The following is a 22,074-nucleotide window of genomic DNA, read 5'->3' as shown; positions in this document are numbered from 1 at the left end:
TCTTCGCGCTATTTTTATTTTCAATTTAAAGAATAAACTTTGAACTCAAAGAATAAACAATAGTTTCTTGAGTGCTATGCTCTTCTTAATTTTTGCCAGTAGGCGTACATTCGGTAGAAAAATGGATATTGCAAAGCTGTATCGTCAAACCGATACTAAACCTTGTCAAATATGGCCCAGTGTGTTTCGTTTCTCATGTGCGACACGCGACAAGATGCCATTTCGCGAACGTATCAGAATTTGTTTCACGTTCATGTAGTTGTATTAAAACACATAGAGTTTTGCCGGAGAAAATATGAAATACGAGGGAAAAGCGATGTATAAAACGTTCATACAATCTTAACTTTAGCGTCGACTATCGGCTATAAAGCAATACGTTGCTTTAGTAACTTGCTGTGAAATATTCAAATCTAAAGAAATTATTAAAAAAGATATCTTGACGATTAAGGATGTACTCTCAAATATTTTTCGAAATCATTACTGCCATTTAAATCTCTCTTTCTTTCTCTTTGTTTTATTTAAGAGCCCTAGATTCTGGATTCTTAGATTTTTAGACATTCTAGATTCTTAGACTCTGGATTCTAAATTCTTAGACCCTGGATTCTAAATTTATAAACACTCGAGTACTTAGATTCTTAGACGGAGTCTCGAATCTGGAACCTGAAATCATAAAATCTAGAATCTAGAATTTGGAACTACAGAACTTATAATCTAGAATCTGGAACCATAGGATCTACAATCTAGAATCTAGAATCATCTCCGATTAGTCAATCGATAAAAAAAAGTAGACTAGACCCAGAAAGAATTCGGACGTTTCGTATACAGAAACAGCCACGAGAACCGTTTTTTAGCATAGTGCCAATTATTAGCGCAGTAAACGAAACCTCCAGTCTAATTTCATCATTCTCGATTTCCAGCCACCCACAGCCCATGCTCTATATACGTAAAAGACGAAATCAGAAAGACAAGTTCAAATGCTCGATCACGTTCGCCAGAGGAGAAACACGCGTGATATGGTTCGACGAGATTCGTCATACGGGAAAGCAATTACCATCAATTAAAGCGAATTCTACCTAGTCGAGATCTGAATCCGCGTTTCAAGAGCAACGATTCAAAGCTTATTGCAAATCAAAGCGCGCATCCCCAAAGGATACACCAGAGGATGCAGATTTCGTCTCTGGCACTTTGATTTCGAGGGCCACATCGATTTGAACGTCAGTCTACGTATCGTCTTACGTTCTGCGAAACTCTGTCGGAGCATAAAATTAATCGTGCTGTTTTTGCACGAAGGTCTGATTACCTTCACCTACTTCGTTGACACGAAATGCAGGATAAATGTCGCGATACTTAAGAGCGCGTGTTATCGTGTCGCGAGTAGTTTCTTCGAGCAAGGACAAACGCTGATTTTGATCGCGAAACGGATGCTGATAAAGAAAAAGTCCACCAGGGCAAAGCAGTCTAAAGGGAACACGCGAACTTTCCTCGGCATCTTGGATTTATTTATTAAATTCAATCCGGCAAATTAACTATTACATTTTCGCTAAATTTCTCTGCGACTTTCGACATACTGCAAAAATTTACTTTCCTTTTATTATAATAATGATAATTTGTAATAATTTCATGCGCGATAGAGCCTTCCTCATTCGAAGTCCTATTTTACGAACGTTGTGCTAGAATATCTAGCACGGATATTTTCTTGTAATAGTATAATATTCGAATATTGAAATATCTGAAAATACTCTACTATACTGTGTTCAAAATGATAAACCTGAAGAACAGGAAGTCTTCAAGTCACAAATTTCTAATTTACATGCCGTTTGTAAGTACTAGAGCTTTTTATTTCTTTAATCACATTCAAACTATATATTTGTCTAAAATTTAATCATAGCGAGTTTAATCATAGCAATCTGCAAATACATGTCAGATTATGACGAAAATAGAAAAAAAATATCGAGAATCAAACAAAATTTTTAAAAATGTGACTTATCGTATTCTTTTCCTTTAATCTCGATACGCAGACATTTAAAAATATTTTTTCGTCATTACTAGATTGCGGATCTTTGCATGCAAAATTCATGTTTTTGTAAATAGAATAAAACATGATAATAATAATAAAACGTAATAGAATAAAATAGAAGACAATAATACTCGTTACATTATTTCTAATACATCGAATGTATTAAAATTCATTAATATCATAAATAAGTCAACGTTAAAAGTTGTAATATAAATTAATTATATTATTTGTCACGAGTCTCGTGCAATTAATTAAACAGCTATGCAAATATCTGTGTAGTCGTGACATGCACGCAGAAGAGTACAATATTTTCCATAAAAAAAAAGAAAATTAAAAAAATAAAAAGCCATTCGCCTTGATCGAAGATGAGAAAAAGTACAATGTGTGTATGTGCGTGTGCTTTTTTTTTTTTAATTTGCCATCGTTGCGACGTATCTTTCATAACATTGCATTTTAATTGCGCTCGATTATCACCGGCGAGGAAACTACTGGGAAATGTTTCTCGTTTGCATACATAATCCCTTCGTGAAAATCTCACGTTACAACAAACTTGCCCGTTTGTAGATACATATTCACCGAGCGAAAAATTCCATTTCCATATGTAACGTTTCATCGAATCGCGAAAACCTTTCCCGCCGGCGAAAGCAGTCGAGTATTCTTCATCCAACATTGAACATTAACGAACCATCGCACGCTGCAATAACACCAAAAGACCAACAATCGACGATGGCGTAGAAGGATTTTGTAAATATACTTTGTTGTTTCAAGGAGGATTTGCTTTGTTGCGGAATAAGGATATTCTAACGTGAGTCAATATCTTCGTCAACGAAACATCTGCCTCGACGATCACCATACTCGATAGTTGGAATACATAAACTCAATTTAACTGGTGCTGCTGAATTATAAAAGGAATTTGAAGAAAATCATGTACGCGAATTCATTGAAACTTTTGGAGACTGCAGAAAATTTCTATGACGAACGATAAATAAACAGACAAATAACAAATATATAATATAATATATATTAAACATTTATAAATATAGTACGTTTTCATGTTTATATAAAACAAGTTCGTGTCAATGAAAATGAAAGAAATTAACGTTTGTTTATTCATCGTTACTCTTTATGTAATGATTTCCTTTTCTTGCTCCGAAATATCTTTTGTGTTATTTTGTACCTTTGTACGATATTTCGATACATTTAGTTTAACTTCCAATTGCATCGTTTTACCACGTAACATGAAAAAACACGAAAAAAAAAGAACCATGTAGTCGTGAATAAAACGTGTAAAAAAAACCTGTGTAAAAAAAAAAAAAAAAAAAAAAGATACTGTGTAAAACGAGAGTTAGGCGTAGTTTTACGAAATTGTTTGTACCCCGTGTAATTAATTGGTATCAATTTTCTTTTTGGCACTATCGCTTTTAGGATGGAGTTGATGCACAATTGCGATATGCAACGACACGTAATCAAGGTTTCGTGTAACTCGAACAACAGGTAAACGAAATGTAACAGTCGTAGGACTTCCAGCCACCGTGGCCGGGTCACCGACAAACAAACTTTTCCCTGTTGGACGATGACGCATTCGAGAATATAGAATAATATTTTTCAGCGAGCAATAGCTAAACTGTAAACCGGTGGCCAGCCAACCTCGCGCCCAACACACACTCCGGCCCGTGGTGAAAAGTTGAGCTTGGAAACCGCGGGAAACCCGAAGCTAAAAGCTCGCCGCTTCCATGGTTCGTCTGGAAAATGTTTCATAGCTCAACGAGGGGCTTTCAGCGGTAACTTTCTGCTCCTATAGAGTTACTTGCGTCAGGAAAATCTTTCCTCCCACCCACTGTGTTCCTTCGTTTCATATAATCCGCTAGCCTGCAAGTGTCGATTGTGTTTACGGCACAAAAAGGAAAAACAAAAAAGACAAAATTCAACTTTTGACGAATGGAAGAGCCACGGATCTTTGGAGGATTATTTTTTAAAAAACTTCTATTTTTGCTCTTTACGTCCAGCTGGATTTAATATTGTGTGATATTTCATTTGTAACATATTGGATAGAGTTTTGTTCAATAAAAACATGTGAACGTGGAAGAAATTATTGATTCTGAAACTATGATGAAATGGTGAATTTATAATACATCTTTATACAAAGTTTCAATCCTCGAATAAATTTCAAATATTCAAAGAAAAGGAAGTGTGCTTGTTCGTTTACTATTATATTAACTAACAAATTAATCAATACCCAATACTTTCGTTTTAAATACTCAAAGTTTGACGTCGTTTTATTTTAAATATTTGAAGTTTGAGTGTCTGTTGTATGCAGAGAAATAAAATAGATTTAAATGTTATATGTCTGTCGACGAAATTTATTTAGATAACTTAATTAAGAAGTTTAATGATATCTGAAAATTTTAAATCTAATTCGTTGGATCGTTCGCAGAGGACAGAAACCAATTAATATAATAATACCAGCGCCAAGATTAATTATAAGCTTGGTTGAATCAAGTAGATAAATAAATAAATTTAATTTTCTTATTTAAAAATCTTAATATAGCACGAAATCCTTCACTGTCCACAGTTCTAAATTAGTTAATAAAGATTTATATCATTATCTATCTATTTGTGTTCTAGTATTTATAAAATGAAGAACATTTGGATCAATATTACGGATTTTTGAAGTTTTATCGACATTTCCCTTCATTAAACGATAAAAAAAAGAGTTTTTATATATTATTATCTTTTCCAATTACAATTACATTGGAATTTACGGTGTTAGCTCAACGTTTTACGTCGACCCAGATAGACAGTCTTCATAAAAAATAACGTAAATTATTTATCGTTCGCTCGGCACGGAATTTATATGCCTTTCTATTAAAAAAGAGAGTAATTTAAAAAAAAAAAATACATCATCCGCGATCCAAGCTCTACAGTCATTTGAATTTAACCTACTGAGCACGAACACACTCGCGACAAAATGTCGAAGCGGTTCAGCGAAGTTTTAACGGCCGAGCGATAGCAAGATATTTAAAAAAAGGAAAAAAGTGTGTCTAAATAATAATCCCAGAGAGAGAGAGAGAGAGAGAGAGAGAGAGAGAAAAGGAAAAAAACTTTGAATGATCGTCAGGTGTGCACGTTTCCCTTTTAATCTCGATTCGTTCCCGATGTTTGCCCTCTCGCTCGGCGAAATCAAAATCGCGGCTTTTACCGCTGCTTGCTCTTTTTTTCTTTTTTTTTTTTTTTTTGCTTTTTTCCTTTTTCCCTCTCTCTGACACACGCTGGAATACAGACGGATCGCGCCGGAGCTTCCGCGCTCACCGACGCACGTACTCGCAATCATAATCCGACTCGTATCGCGAAGCCTTCGAAATGGAAGCGAAACCGTGCCGTTTTACAGCTTTGCCCTTCGCGGGCGAAACGGGCCGCGCGATAGAATCCACGGAACGCCGGCGGTTCCCCGCGGTAAATGCGAGGGGGCGGAAGAGGAGGGAGCGCGCGAACTTCCGGGACGGCACTTCGCCGCCGCTACGAAGTTTTTCAGGCCAAGAATCTGCATACATTTCTGTCGCGGGCGAAGTAGTCTGGAAGTTTCGAATTACCAAGCGCCCCTACTTTCCGCCCCACGTATCTTTTATACGCGCGTTCCTTTTTCCGCCAAACAATCGAGACCGCTAGGCAAGATTAGCCTAGCTCTCGTTGACTTCGAATATTTTTCGAGGTACGTACATACGTGGCTACTCGGTGGCTGCGAAAGTAGCTTTCGTTGAATCGAAATATCGTCGCGAAATACGACCGTACATTTTCGTTGACGAATAGCGGCGATAAAAGTTTTACGTCGTTTCGCGCTCGGCGCGAGGGCGCAGATCAAAGAGCAAACAACCACCTGGCTTACGGATTTCTAGCTGCAGTCAAAAACAGTCCGTTTAAATTTCTGGCTCGGTCAAAAAAAAAAAAAAAAAAAAGTATCGGCGGGTAATTCTCTTTTTCTGTGAAATTCTATTTTATCCTACGCTATTTCGCGATTCAATATCTTTGGCTCTGACGGGGAAATCTAAGAATACTTCGGACGGTGATGAAACACGGCGATGAGTTACGTTGTGATATGAGAGTGTCTGTCGTACGATAGAATAGAAAATTCTACGTTTACTGATAGAATAATGAATATTCGGGGTTTTATATTGATTGTTCAGTGTTTCACAGATGTGTTGCGAGATTCATTGCGATGCGCAATTAAATCAAGTATTTATGTTGGAAGCAAAATATTTCGTTTCCAATGATTCTACACACACGACTAAAAAAAGGGAAAAAAGGCTAGTTTGCAATGTTCTCAAATAATTTTTCACGCAATCACCAGATAAATTTAATTGAACGTGCATTTGGTATTTGTGTCAAATTTAAAAAAAAAAAAATTGGGAGAGAACAATTTCTGGAATCTGTTAGAGTCAATAGTAAAAATAGTTTGAAAAAAAGCATCGTTAGAAAAATGGTCAAACATTTCTCTGGATATTACGAAAAATCCGAATTTAATGCCGAATCGATTGCATTAATGCTGAAGGCAAGCACACAGGATATTAAACGTTTCTTTCGTACGTAATAAGTGAAATAACGATTTCTAATTATGATATTTTCGGTCTTCTTTCGTAATTCTTTTACGTCATATCTTTGAGTGTTTTAAAAAGGCGTGCGTACATTAGAGAACACTAAGCGTGACAATATATATATTTTGATCCATATATTTATTCGAGCAATAATTTGACCTAAATGTTTCTAATATTTTACGAATTTTACGAGTCCCAAATAAAATTTAATTACGTTAATACGTTATATAATATATAGATTAATTATTTCCATGTCATAACAATTACGTGCACACGGTAAATCTCCGTTTTGCTATTTATTGTATCGGTGCCATAACTGTAATGGATATTTTTACTGAAGCTCAATCTTCTAATATTTGATGTTTTTTAAAGATTCTTGTAACCTAATCAACTGTTCTACCTCCATTTAAATTCACTCGAATTCATCCAGGAACTTCGAACGTCACGCCCTTTTTTCTTCAAAAATGCATTTACGTTATATCCTCTATCGATCTGAAAATTGTTTTTTAACGATTCTTTAAAATCACCAAGAAATATCAACAGTTCGACAAGTTCTCTGTATACCGAAGGAGAGATTTCTCACTATCAGACAAATAAATAAATAATAACAAGAGTAACGGTAGAAGCAATGGAAGAAGAGCGTGTGTCAGTGTCAGTATTAGCCGAGGAATCCAATCGGAAAGTTATTAGCCGGAGAAGTTTGGAATCTCCTGGTTTCCCTCGACCCTCGGACGCAGGCCTTTCTCGCTTAAACTTCTTTCTTCTTCTTTCTTCTACTTTCTACAAAGTATATTCTCCTGATAGGATTCTACTTGTCGAAAAATCGTCCTCTAAATAAAGCGGACAGTGGAACAGATTAACCGTGATTCTCTCTTTCGATTTAACAAGTTTCGAAGTTATTCCGAAGATTCTTTTTTTTTTTTTATTTTTTTTTTGTCAAAAAGAGATGGCATGTGGACCATGACGAGAACGAACTTTCGCGAAATGAGATTCCAAAATAAACGCGACCGTTCCCCCGTTCGACGAAGGAAAAAGTCCGAAAGTTCCGTGCGAAACGAAATTTTATTTTGGCTGCTTTGTGAACGCGACTCATTCGCTCTTCATCACTCTCCTCCGCTCTCTCGCAGTCCGCGAAAACGGACGGAAGAGGGATGTCCGATTTGATAAAAGGATCGTTCGTTTGATACTCTTGTAACGCGAGCGCGCTTTATCAAACAAACAAAGCAAAAAAATATATATTTTTCAAAAAAAAAAAAAATACCACGACTTGTCTGACTACCAAGCAAATCTGCTGGAAACAAGCGTGAAATACAACTAGGAACTGAAATACAGGTAAAAGAAGCACACAAAAGAAAAAAGGAAAACACATTTCATTAACCTTAACTTCTTAGCCAATTATTATTACACGGGAGTAAAACGAAAAGCGTTTTTAAATTCTTTGAACTAAATTTGCGTTTATCGTCGTGTCGGTGCGAGTTTCTTAGTGGAGGAGTAAGACATAAAGCCAAACTTTTATCTCGTACGTGCTACATAACGTTGGTATTTAAACTTATAGTCTGTCGAGGTCTACCCACCTCGGGGAACTTATTACAGTGAGAATGGAAAGGAACGAGAAGATGTGGAACGTAGCGACAATATAAAATTTCCATATTTAAATTTTCCCTTTTTGCCACGTTCTTACGATCCTCGCGGCCATTTTTACGAATATTCCACGTTTTAATTAAAATCGCCTCTTGCTTGCGAGAATAAACGACAGAAGAAAAAGAGAGAAAGTTATCTAATCTCCTTTAAAATCAATTAATCAACCTACGAACTGAAAGAATTCACTTTTTCGTACGTTGTTGTTGTCACTCATTTTGTGATTTATGTCGAATTATTTTCCCTTGCTTTCCACTTTAAATTTAGGATAAAATCAAATTGTAAATGTCGAAATTTGTGATTAACAATTAAGATTGGTGTAGAAATAAATTACAAGTGAATTAATTTGCAATTAATTTCAAAATCAGAAAAATAATTCTCTTTCTCTCTTTTTCTTTCTTTCCTTTCCATTATTACAATGGAATAGAATGAATAAATATATAATAAGATAAAGTAAATAAATATAAAAAGAATAACACGATTATACAATTAACTGTCATAGTTATTAGCGATAGAAAGGGTGCTTCGATTTACGAAGTGAGGATTAACACGCTGATCATTGATGACCAACATCTCTATTTCTAAAAATATTTAAAAATAATTAAATTAAATATAAAATTATATGATAAATTATATGTCACAATTATTAAATAATTGGAAATGATTGAAACGATTAAATACTCCAAAATAATCAAAATATCATGAACAGAAGACACTATAATGAAAAATTAACTGCCACTGCATTTTTATTATAACACGGTATTTTATAACCATGAAATAAATTATTTCATGAGAAAAATGAAATATACGCATGAAATATTCGCGTGTCAGTCAACGTGTTGATGTATCAAATGAATTAATTAAATTTTCTGATCTTTGCATGCAAAAATTTTCTACTTATAACAAATAATTAAAAGTAGGATTTGTGCAATTACATTTCTATTTGAACTCAGAAATCAATATCAATTTTGATAAAAGCAATGGTAAACAAAAAAAAAAAAGAAATCCGAAATCTTGTATTAAAATGTAATATCCGTATTTCTATTTTACAAAACCGAAACCGTTGAGACAGGACTTGTTCTTGTTATGCATAACTTTCTCAAAAATTCTTCGCTCAGAGGACAAATCGCCGCATTTCAAATAAAATGCCTTCCGTTTGTTAAATAAACCTTCGTTCCGTGGCGGGGTATCGTTTCCCGATACGTAATTAGCCTCTTTCAAGATGCTCGAGGAGACAGAAACGTCTAGATACGATGGTGATCGATCGGAGGAAAAACGACGAGAGCCTGCTCTCCGCTTGTTACCGCGAAAAAGACAGTTTGTGCACAGGGTTGAGGGAGAAAAAGAAAAAGAAGAAGAAAAAAAAGAAGGAACGAACGTTTTTTGCTGCACTGGAGCGCAGTAAGTTAGCAGCTATCTCTGAAACAGGGAAAAAGTCGCGCCACGTTCCATCCGACACGAAACCCCGCCGACTTGACTCCGTTTTCTCCTCGAATCGAACTCGAGTCTCGTCGACTCTAACGGCTCGGAAAACACACATGGCGATGAAATTTCTCCGCGTGAAATTCGGCTATCGAAAAGAGATAGCCCGGTGGTGCTCCCATCGATTCCAGAAGTCGCTCAATCGAGCTGTCGCGCAGAAACTTCAAGGTGACGCGGCAGGATCCCCTTTTGGGAAAATTTCAAGACGGTGACGCGCGGAGAAAAATCACCCGACACGAAGATTCGGATCGAGTCGTTCACGCGCGCTTCGATTCGTTCGACACGCGTTACGTAAATACTCGTGCGGGGATCAATGACTCGAACACACCCGTGAACACTTTTGTGAATGTGAATTCTGGCGAAGCGATGGAATTCAACGTCAATTACCGGAGGCAAGGTTTCAGTTCGCGTGTAGTGTACGTAATCGTGTTTGACGAAGAAAAAAAAAAAAAACAAAGAGAGAAGCTTATTCGAGATCGGTACATAAAGAAACGCTGAAACCAACAGGACGGAACGATGTTCGAATAAAACGGAGTGAAATAGAACGAAACGCCGCTGATATCTGCCGCATAAGCAGCCGAGTGGAGCAGATACGTACGACGTTCGAGTTCGGGCACGAGTTCGTGTACGGAATAATAGACGCCGTTTAAAACGCGAACCTCGCGTCGATGAGGCTGCTTCTAACACCGTAAATCTTACGCAATCTCTGACGACCATATATCCCGACGAAAAGCGCTCCCCTGGATTTCTCCGGTGCTTCAAGGTGGAATATAAAATGGATCCGTGGTAATTGTCCGACATTTCCACGCTGACAGTCGCTGATAAAAGTATAATAAGAGGAACTCGGACGGAGATCGATATTGCCGTTCCGTGGGATTTGACGTGCCACACTTTCAAATCCACGCGTTCGGGGGAAAGACGTGTGTACCTTGAGCCGCGAAGCGTAGATTTTGTCAAAGAAAGAAACCAATGTAAGGAAGTACGTTCTTCCCTCGAACAGGCTACGTGAAAAGTCTGACAGTAAAAACGCGACGAAATCGTCCTCTGTCGGTGTCTCGGCATCGATCAAGAAGTTTCTTGTCCGGTTTCAGACGTTTCCTCTCCTTGCCTTCCTTTTCTCCTTTTTCAAAATTTGAAAATTCATCGGGACAAGGGTTCCTTGTTCAACCAGACACGTCGAAGGGAGCGAAGTCGCGCGGAACCTCCAATAAATCCGCTGTTAATCCCGATCGATCGCGCTCGCAAAGAAAGCTGGCGTTTTCGCGCAGCGGCGCGGAAACATCGAGTTCTTTCCCTGCCGCTGAAAAGCGGCCACAGCGACGACGACACGTTTGCAACGAGGCGCACCATGGTGTTACAGGAGAGGTTGCTGCAACAGCTTGCCCATAATACGTGAGCTGCGCGGACTTTCCTCGGAGCTTTACGCGGCGCAAGAATTTCTCAGTGAAATTTCTGTTCCGCCAAAGGGCTTTTACCGGCGGGCTCTTGGAAGAACTTTCGCAATCAATTCTACGCGCGTCAATTTGCAACTTTTACACACACCTCCGCGAGGCGCTTGCATGTACACACTCTTTGTGATCTTTGTGTCCAAGAACACTAGAGAATCTCGCGCGGCTTTTCTCTTTCATTCCTTCGGCCGGCTTTCAACAACTTCCTCGGTCGTACGTAGTCATCTTCCGGATAAATTTTTTTTTTCGTTGAATTTATGCCTCCATTATCCGAATGGCTTTTCCTTTTTTCTAAACGTGGGATTTACGTCACCTTCCCTCACGGCCCTTTAGCCATATTTAATTCATTCACTCGCTGCTTCTTCACTTATCTTTTCGAGAAGTTTCTTCTTCGTTTATTCTTGAAACTGGTACTTTCTCTTTTAACAACGCTCCACTTAGCATCTTCCTTTCTCCCGTGACGGAACCTTGCTCTTAAGTTGTCTACTGTTTTTACACGGAGGACATTGCATTATGCGCGAACTGTTATTCTACGCAACTTCTTTGCCTCGAAACAACTGTCGGTTTTTCTGGCGCGAATCAGCATACTTTCATTAATTTTTGTTACGACTGGTGAGAACTTTGAAGTTATTAAATCGTTTTAAATTTATACAAACCTCATAGACGGAATAAAAGTAACACCATTATTTTTCAATCAATTGATAATGAATTTACATCGAACGCTTATATATCGACGATACTTTGAAGAGTTTGAACGAATTTTCAGAACGAATTTTCAATGGGGATTTAATCGGAGAAAATCCACGAGAAACGTTCTAGGGATAAACCTCAGTTTCGAACACGATCCATCAACGAACCAGCTAACCACGAAACTATCAAACGTCCGACAAAATCACATGATATAAAATTGAACATCTACATCTGAAAGTAGATTATAATCGAATAGAAACTTAGTCTGTTTACTGTTAATGAAAGAATTTGCAAGTTTAACTAATTAAATTTATCTCTTCATTAATACCCGGGTATTAATTTTTCGCCACTGTCCATCAAGTGACAAATTAAATTGGAAAGATGCGGGACGAACGAGAATTGTATTTAGTAATATTTATATTTACTTAAATTTAATTAGAATTTAATCATGTTTGATATAATTTAATTAAAATATATTTAATTATAATTTAATTAAAATATTATTTAATTAATTCAATTATATTTATTTATATTTGCGTAACATTTTTGCCATTTTACACGTTTTGATACTTTTATCATAAATTCTCACGATGAAAATCCTCTATAACATCGATTGCGTACTTCAAGTTATACATTCATGTATTTACATTTCGAAAATTTCATTTTGTCTGCATATTATTTCGTTATTATACTTGATCAGAACTTTTACACTTATTACAACAATTATTAGTTGCCAGATTTTAAATTATTTTAAATTACAATAGATAGCCACAGTTAAGTAACAATCATTCCCAATTATAGAGACTACATTTTCTGCAAAACTTTTTATCATAGTAATTTTATGCTTCTGCGTATGACTCTGTCATCCCATTTTCATATGAAAAACCAACGCCACGTCCAAATTCGACAAAAAGTAGGACAAGACACTGAAGCTAAACTTATTCGACACTGAAAGCTAATGCTAATTTTCGCGAATCAAACTTTGATTAGCAATTGAGATTAACGGTGCAGCGAAAAAAATCATATTAAAAGTTCCGTGGAAACGGCATTTAAAAAAACAGCGAAAAAAGATACGAGGATTAAGATTAAGCCGCGGGAAATTTTCCTAGGGCTGGCTGATTGCTTTTTAGAGACGTGCGTCAGAACGCAGCCAGCTTTGAAACCAATTCCGCAACAGCTTGCCCATAACTCCGTACGCCGTACGGCTTCTCGCGCAATATATTCAGTACATGAGCCTTAAATGGAATTTATGCTAATCGACAGTGCTGTAGCCCGCGAAAACTCTAAATAAAAGGCGAAAGCGTCGAACTTGGCGAGCCGTCTCGCGCCGCGAGGAAAAAGGTTTAACGCGTGCGGTGGCACTTTAACGAGGCGCCAAACTGGCCGCCGTGATTCGAGCTCTCGAATCGACCGATTCTTTCCGCCGTCGTTTAGTGGAGGTCGTTCGTGATTTTCACCAACGGAAGGAACTTTATTGCCAGTGAACAATTCCAGCCGATGCAAGCTGACCAGGGAGTAATTTAATGGCTCTGCCTCTGGCTTTGATTCATTAACGATCTCGATTAACAAAGCAGGCTCATTGGCGAAATATTATTCACTCTGATTATGCAATCTGAAACGTTCCCTTCTACAAGTAAGTGCGAATTCTTTGAAAATGTGGTGCTCGTTTTGCTACGAAAAGGTGGACAAGGTTCGAAGGTTCTGCATGAAAAAACGAAAGAGTAAAATTCCTTTGTTCAAACTACAGTTTGAAGATTTATCAAACGATAGTTGAATTTAGGTATTCTTTAGGTCAATTCTAAACTTGGGAGTAAATAACGAGCGGAAGGGATGCAAATTTCAAGATGCTTTGTTTTTCAGTTTTGAAAATTCAGTTTGAAAATTTACCAAGCACACAAACGTGTAAATGCTGGGCCAATTTTTATCTTAAATATATTCAAACTCTATTTTCTTGAAAGTAAGGCCCTGAACGGGGAAACCATATTCTTCATTTTTCACTTATTTTCGCAGGTAATGTACTATATTTTTGTCAATAAATTGAATTGTTATCCATGACACGTTTCAAAAATTTCTTTCAATTATCCTCGAAAAACAGACGCTTACATACGAAAAACATGAAACATACGCAATTGTAACAAGTGATTTTTTTTTTCTTTAGCTGAAGTCAGAGGAATAAGATGGACAGCTCAAAATGACGGTCATATTTTTTTTCAAATGCAACAATGCATATGTATTTTGAAGTTGCACTATTTCTTTTAAATAAAAACGTATTTTTTTTTTTTAACATGGATGAAATTTCTTTTTCATTTTTTATATTTAATTGAAAATTGCTTCAATCTTAATATTGTAAGAGTTATTTTCTAAAAGGCGAATTTATGATACGTCTCTTCGAGTAGATTTACCTTATCTCTCATATTACAATTAATGTTGAATTATTTTTTAAATTTTCGGCCGTGTTGCGCTAATATCTTTCCGATGAGAGCATTTTATACATGCAAAAAAAGCGTGTATTTCCATTAAAAAAACACGCACAACAGAATGCATTATTGCATTTGCAACGAAATACGTTCGTCAATGTACAATCTACCTCGAATTATTCACCATGTTCCTGCAATATTTTTTCTCAACTTGAATAAAAAAAAAAAAAAAAAAAAAAAATGGTTTGTAATTGCTATGGTTTATAAATTACTTTTTACACAATATACACAAAGAACACATATATGGATAACTATGTACATACATCCACAATATTATACGTCACACACATTTCTATTTTGCACTTTGCATAGGAAATATTGCCACCGAAATTCAAACCACTGCAATAAATTTTAATAAACTCTACAAAGCTTGGGGAACAGGGAACACAATCAAGCGTCGCAGCGTTGACTCGTCAGCAACGTACTCTGTTCATAACGATCACCTCTTATCAAAAGCGCATCGAATACGAATTGGATCGATCAGGCTGAAATTTTGCATTTGCAAATTGTCCAGCTCGCGAAAAAATCTACGACGATTGTATTTATTTGAAAGAACGCGGATGTTTCGCAGAAATTGCAAATGTCGCGAGACCAGTTGCAAAGTAGCCGAGATGACGATCGGTAATCTCTCACGAGAACCGAATCTGAGAGAGAAGATCGTCGGAACAGTGGTTCTGTCAGGGCCGGTTCTCAGCCCGGTATGTAAGTACATCCATTACAGTCCCAAGTTCATCGTTATGATTGAAGCCAATGTAACGCACGCAACGTACACATAACATTAGTTAAGTGACGGCTGGACGCTTTACACGGCACTATATGGACCCCAATTGCGGCTGCTCTGTGATCGATGTTGGTATAAGGCCAGTGGATTGGAAAGTTTACCGTGTCTGACAATGCCAACGCGAAATTGCCAACATTTGCGGAAGTTTCGAGCCAGTAAATTCTATATTAAACTCGTGACGTGTAACGTATATTCGCACAGCTACGAACAATCGTGGCTGATTCACCAATCCCATCCGGCGCGAATTTCATTTCGACCATCGGAGGCGATTTATAATCGAACATACAAACCGGGACGAAGACGTAAAAATATGCCTCTCCCCCCCCCTCCCCCCCTCGAAGCTTTTGTTAAAACTCTTGCAAACGAACGCTAAAACCTATTGACAAAACGAGCCGAGAGGAAAAGGTATCGGATCGCGACACGCAAATCCCACGCAGATTAACGTCACCGATTCGAATCGTAGTTTTTGCGCGAAATTGTTTACCGGTAATCCCAAGAACGGTGAATCGAATCGACGCAGCTGCGTCAGTTCGCGATAAACTTCCGCTTTCTCTCTCTCTCTCTCTCTCTCTCTCTCTCCCTCTCCCTGCCATCCGCGGCAATGATAAAGAAAAGAAGAGAAGAAAATGCAAACAATTCTTCATTCGGCAAGGAGAAACTACATCGGACCAGTGGGAAATTTAAATCATGCAGACTTGCGTTCAACTTGGGAGAAATTTATCCGAATCTAAAAAAAATTAATCGACGTAGAAAATTCCTCGCGCGCCGATCTTTCACGGTTCTAAGACACGGTGATGAGCGTTTCCTCGTTCCCAAAAATCATTGTGCTTGTTCCAGGGTCTGTGCGAGCTCATTCTATCCAGAGCAAAGGGAAAGAAACGACAAAGGAAGAGAACGAAAGAGAGGACAAAAAAAAAAAAAGAGGAGGAAGTACACGCTTAAGCGCTAACCTAGTTGGAACTGCAAATGCTAGCTCCACGGCATTCGCAAACGCACCACTTTATCACCGGAGGGTTCTAACCAATCTCGCGTCACGACGGCTTGTCTACGATTTAAGTAACTGCCCTATTTCGTTTCTTTATGCACGCTAGGTGGATCTCGCCGAGAAGAAGACAAGAACTCCTGGCGGAGGCTTTCGCTAATCGTTGATCTATCTCGTCCGCGGTCGCGAGTTATCTCGCGCGTTTCACGACAACCGTTTTTAGAGACGGAGACTGGCCATTCCTCTAGAGCAATGATGGCGAACCTATGACCCACTCAGGCTTTTTTTTAAATGACCCACGCGTTAAGTTTTATGACTTATCATCATATATATAAAAGAATTTTAATTATTTTTCGAACCCCTCTTTTCAAAAAAATGTTAAGAAAATTAACAAGTGTTCGGTTAGAGCTTAAAAGTGAGAAATAAACGCATAATTGTGTTTTATGGAGGAGTTACGACTTGGTTATGTATACATATAGGTATTTTAAATGTTATATGAGTTAGTTGTGTCCAAAAAAATTTTATATAGCGCTTACGATTAAACAGATGTAACACTAAAAAACACACCAGATCCCATTCTCCAGAAAGGGTAGCTTTGCTAGTTTTTTATATAATAAAAGAGAGAATAGACAATAAAAAATATTAAGAAATAAAGTATATATATCTAATGTATAGTGCAGGAGTGACTGGGCATGATGTCCACCCCTTTTATGTCGATTTTTTGACGTCGACATTTATTTTTTGCTCTTCACTTGCAAAAGTAAAAGTTGTAAAACAAAAAGGAAACTTTTTAGAGGATTATAAAAGTGAGAACCAAAAAAGAGTTGTTTCTAACCATCCTCCCCTCCCCCTTTCCAAGTGACGCCACTGACTTAGTGACCCACGAGCTAGTACTAAAAAAAATAATGAACAAAATTTGACCTACTTCTCAAAAAGGTTCACCGTCACTGTTCTAGAGTCTGCCTGTTAACCTCGGATCTTTTCAAATTTCAATCAATATTAGAACTATCAAAGTGATCAAAATGATCAATTCACAATCTTTCAGAGATTCTGTAAACGATTTTTGTAAAATATATGAATAAAAGCTCGCGTTCGTTATCCTATCGCTTGCATTCTAATTTTTTTTTGACCAAGTTCTCATATTTTAGTCCCTGATAGTGTTAACCTATCACGCGCCACGGTAGTTAGGTCGCGATGTAAACGGGGTATTGTAACGATAGATCGGGGCGGCGTGGCCGCGTTCAATCTTTCGAGACGCACGATCGATCGTAATTCAAACATCGTTTCATCATTTTCTATCCAATGCATAAATTTCTCGTCTCGGAATCGATACAACGCCGTGAAGGCGGGAAGAATCGTCGGAGATCGAGGAGAGGGAAGAGCGAGAGAGAAAGAGAAGGAAAAAAAAACCTCGTCATTCGTTCGTATCTCGGGTCTAATACCACGACCACCGAGTCAGCCACCTTCCCGGGAGCCTTAAATTTGCATTTCCACGAATTCCATACGAATCTTCGAACCCCAATAATATCGCGCGGTGTCTTCGATCGTCTGCGAATCCGAGATATTCCAATATATACGAGCAGCGTTCGTACGAGGCGGGAGGAGAGAGAAGAGCTTCACGATAAATATTTTTCCGCGCAATCTGCCTCCGATTCCGCCGTCGCCCTTCCCCCGATTCGACGATTCTTCGTCGACGTTGCCGTCGTTGGAGAAACAGAAAACGTTCCATCGGGGAACGCTTTCAACCGTGACGTTTCAGTGCCACGGGCTATTTAAAAAAAAAAAAAAAAAACCGTGTTGGACGGTGCGGCGCGGCGCGACAGCAATTGCGAGAAATGCCAAGCAACGCGATAAAAGCAAAAATTTCCAGTTCGTGCATTGTGGTTTAGGTTGGAATCGAGGAAGCTTCGACGCGACGCGCTCTATTCGGACACGAAATCTGAACAGCGCGAGAAACAAGGGCAAGGAACAGGCGTGAACCGTGTCGATAACGGAGTAGCCAGACACACGAATTACACGAGCTCTTGGACGCGGCCGTTTGAATTATAACTGCCACTTAATGCCGCTCGCTACATAACCAGAAGCCCCGAACGACTCGACAACTTCGTAGAGGCCGCGTGCCAGGAACTCGTAATTGTTTTGAATTAACGATACTTTAAGCTACGGCCCAACTCCGCGCCAGAGCACAGACGCGACTCGTCCCTGCGCGCTTATTCAGCTTCCACGGTCGATCCGGCGGCGCTCGTTGCGCAAACCGTTGCTCATCCTTCCCGAAACATTCCGACAGCGAGATTTTCTACTTCATCCTCGACGCGGTGTCCAACGAATGGACGTCGGTTTCATCGTCGTTCCCTATCGTTTCTTCGAGCCAAGTTGCATTGAAACGGAAAGTGAGACGAAAACGATCTACGTTGGGAAAGAAAAGGAGAGAGAAAACAAAAAAGGAAACGAAAAATCAGGCACAAACGTCAAACCAGACTATCGATTGTACCACGCAAGATGCCCCGGGTTCGGGTGTGCGAGCGTATGCGCGCGGACCGACGCGGCGAACGCTGTGAGCGTCCATTAAAAAAGCTCAAATCTGACCCGATTTTCTGAAACAGCGTCCCGCGTGCCTCCCGTATTGAAAACAGTTTACCCTCCGATGAACTAGCGGTACAACGTAACGGATTTTTATCTATCAAAGTTGAACAGGATGGCCGGTGCGATCGGCCGGACGGCAACAAATAAAAATAGAGAAAAAAAAAAAAGAAGAAAGAAGGGAGAAGAGCGGAAAAATAGCCACAATCGGGAGGGGAAAAAAGAACTGTATCTCCAACGGTGTGAAATGATTTTTTTTTTTTTTTTTTTATTAATCGACGGACAGAAACGGAAAACAAAATAGAAAGAAGAATCGCGGACGGCGGAAACCGGGAGAAAACGATCGACGCCGCGCTTTCGAAAACGCCGCGACACGTCCACGGTGTTATCGATATTACATTCATCAGTGAGGTATCGTATCGAACGCTGCCTGCTTTCCTTCCTTTTTTTTTTTTTTTTTTTTTTTCCCGGTTTTCCTTCCCCGTTTTTTTTTTTTTTTTTTTTTTCAATAGACGCCCGTAGACGCGCATCTTTCCTGCTACGATACTTTTTTTCCCCTCCTGTTGCTTTTTTACGGAGAATAAAAGCGAAGGGAAGAGAAGAGGAGACACACGACGCAACGACGGTAGGCTGTCACGGCTCTCGAGCTCAGACACGAACGCAGCGCAGTTATTGGAATCGCATTAATCTGAGAGAGGCGAGATCCGCGTTTTTCCGCGATAAATTTTACCGCTGTCAGAGAGGAGAAGAAAAAAGAAGAAACGATACAAATCAGCCGTGTTCGCTCGTGGATCTTTGCATTTTCATTGGGACAGATCCGTGTCCGTGTTTCATGTTTTCCCCGCCCCTCGTTCCTCCCCTGTCGCGCTCGTGCGAAACGATAAAGATCATTCACAGTACACATTCTCCACCGAAAAGACGAATGGAAGGAAAACACCGTCGACGCGTCGATATTTCATCGCGAGCTTTTAATGGCGCATCGATTGAACGCTCCCGAGAATCTCAGGCACGAGTGGCTCGCACATTATTTTACGAATACGTGGATTCTTGCTATAGAAATTGCGAGATGCGATTTGCACCGTCGGCGGCTGGAGCGCGTGTCCTGGAATGTCTAAGACGACGCGATGAAGAACCATCCAGCTTTATTCCACTCGGTCAGCGAACTTTACTTTTCTTTCTCGCCTATTCCCCAACGAAAACCGCCATCACGCCAGTACCAGCGGTGGTAATTGTTTTCAAGTAATCACAGAAAAATCCTGCTCGCTTCGGCTTACGTGACATGAATTTAATGACGCGATTAAAGTGCCAGCCCTCGGAAGGCTGGTTCTCGCACACCGGCGAAGGAAACGGGAAAGACAAGAACGTCCGACTGGCAAATTTTTCATCCAGCTCTTTCAACTGAGTTCAATCGAGCGTTCGTTCACTCGAGGGTGAAACGCTCGAAGATCGTCGACGAACGAGACAACAATCCGCCATATCGGATCGGATAGATCGTCGAATGTCCCACGTCGGGCGTTCCAATTATTTTTACGACTGGACGACTGTCGATCGTGTCGGGCGAGCCGCAGGGATCGGCGGTTACGTAATCGTAAAAGTACGGGAAAGTCGAAGGGAACGGTGACGGAAAAAGGGAGGGAGGGAGGGAGGGAGGGAGGGGAGAGAGACGAGACAATAAAGAAGACCTCACCTCGTTCAAGTCGATCTCCTCTTGAGAATTCAGGTCCGGACACGTGAAGATCGCATAGTCCCTCTCCACGGAATTGTCCGCCCGTGTGACACCGGCCAGAATCAGCACCACTAAGCACCACTTCATCGTCCACGCTAGGCTCGCCGCTGGAATTCTTCCAAAGTCCGATGTTCCTCTTCCCTGTCACGCGCGCTCCAAATCAATCGGCCGAAACGCTCGCTAGCATCGACGCTGGCTGTCGATCGCGATCGTCGCTTGTTCGACTTTGGATCGTATCTTCGCTCGCTGGCGCTACTAATCTTCTCACGCCGACCGTGTTCGATTCTTCGAGGCGAAATGACACTCGCGCGCGGCGGTTCGAAACGCTGCCACTGAAACGGAAGATCGAGCGTGTCCTCGTGGTTGCAGAACGCGGAAGAGCAGATTCAACGGGACCGGTGGCTCGTCGTTGCGAGAACGAGAACGAGAGACCGCATCGTAAGCTGCGTCTCTCCGCGACTAATATTTTCCAAGCGAGTCACAACGACTGGCAAAGTTCCCCCTGTGTTTCCTTCTCTGCTGTCTGCTGCTCTGTCGCTCGCTTCTGGAACGCTTTAATTGAACGCCTCGCTCATCCCCGCGCCGCTCGCCGTGATCGATGGCTCAACGCATCTCGCTCTCGATCGTCCGGTGTTTTCTGGCTGTGACACCGCGTTTGTTGATGCGATCGACGAACTAAAAATCTAACGCGTACGCGCGATCCGCTTTCTCACAAGGCTCTCTCAACTCGTTTCTCGTCGTGCAAGCATCGTCAATCAATGAAGAAGCTCGATGAAGAAGCAGTCGATACGGTGTCCTTTACGAACTGTGTCTGTCACTTATCCGTGTCTCGTCAAGGCGCGCGCATTTTACGCTGTTGCATCCGAGTTCTCTCGACAAAACGAACGACGAAACGTCCGCGAGCCAAAGATGAAAGAAAGTCTGAAAGATCCACGAAAACGAAGAGGGAGAGAGAGAGAGACGACGCACGAGCACACTTGAGTCACTGGTAAACTATGTTCTTCCTCCTCTTCTATCGGTATTTACGGATGAACGCGATCAACGATCGCAATGGATCGATGCACCGACGGGAGTGTGAACGATGATCTACGGGCGGGTGACGATCGAGCAGGCAGGGATGTGCACGCGGCGCAGTCGTAGGGCACTCTGACGTTCCCAGTCTGCTTGCTGGTCCTCGCTACGTCCGTCCGTCCGATCGTCGCGACGCCTCCGCGAGGGCTGGGAGGGGAGCAGGGAAATAAGAATGAACTGTACGCGCGCGATGGGAATCGCGGATTATCAGCGGGATCGAGGGGACGAGGCTGCCTTCGTTTTAGCGGCGAATCAATTTTCGAGGAAGTATGCAACCGATTGTACCCTCGTGCTTTTTTTGCCCGAGAATCGAGGGAAGCGAGCAACGGTTGCGCAATAAAAGCGGTACTTTCGCCAACCGGAAGTAGTGGATTCTCTCCAAGGTTACTCGCAACGACGTACCCTCCGACTCGCTACAGTGGGTTTGCTTGGCTTTGGTCTCTCCCAGATGAAATGAAACCAGCCGCGATACGGAAAGATATGAACGTTACGGTTGTCTGTTAACATGACAAACGTTTCCTGCCTGAAATTCCCCACGCGAGAGACGTTTCAAATTGCCTGTGGATCGTCTCTTCTGACATGAAGGCACGCGT

The 22,074-nt window shown here is 40.3% G+C and overlaps 1 protein-coding gene across 1 annotated transcript in view; it reads right to left on the bottom strand.

Annotated features, from left to right (window-relative positions):
• LOC122537425 overlaps positions 1-21,571 on the bottom strand; it is a 95,881-nt gene extending 74,310 nt beyond the window's left edge. The window contains exon 1 of the mRNA XM_043670573.1: positions 20,372-21,571. Coding sequence (XP_043526508.1) covers positions 20,372-20,497 — 126 coding nt within the window. The 5' untranslated portion in view covers positions 20,498-21,571. The remainder of the gene's footprint in view (positions 1-20,371) is intronic.
• Positions 21,572-22,074: the final 503 nt, after the last annotated feature.

This window comes from Frieseomelitta varia, unplaced genomic scaffold (genome assembly GCF_011392965.1).
Source record: "Frieseomelitta varia isolate USP_RPSP 00005682 unplaced genomic scaffold, Fvar_1.2 scaffold_161, whole genome shotgun sequence".
Taxonomy (NCBI): Eukaryota; Metazoa; Arthropoda; class Insecta; order Hymenoptera; family Apidae; genus Frieseomelitta; species Frieseomelitta varia.
The sequence above is the reverse complement of the archived record's forward strand: the minus strand, read 5'-3'. Positions and strand labels throughout refer to the sequence as shown.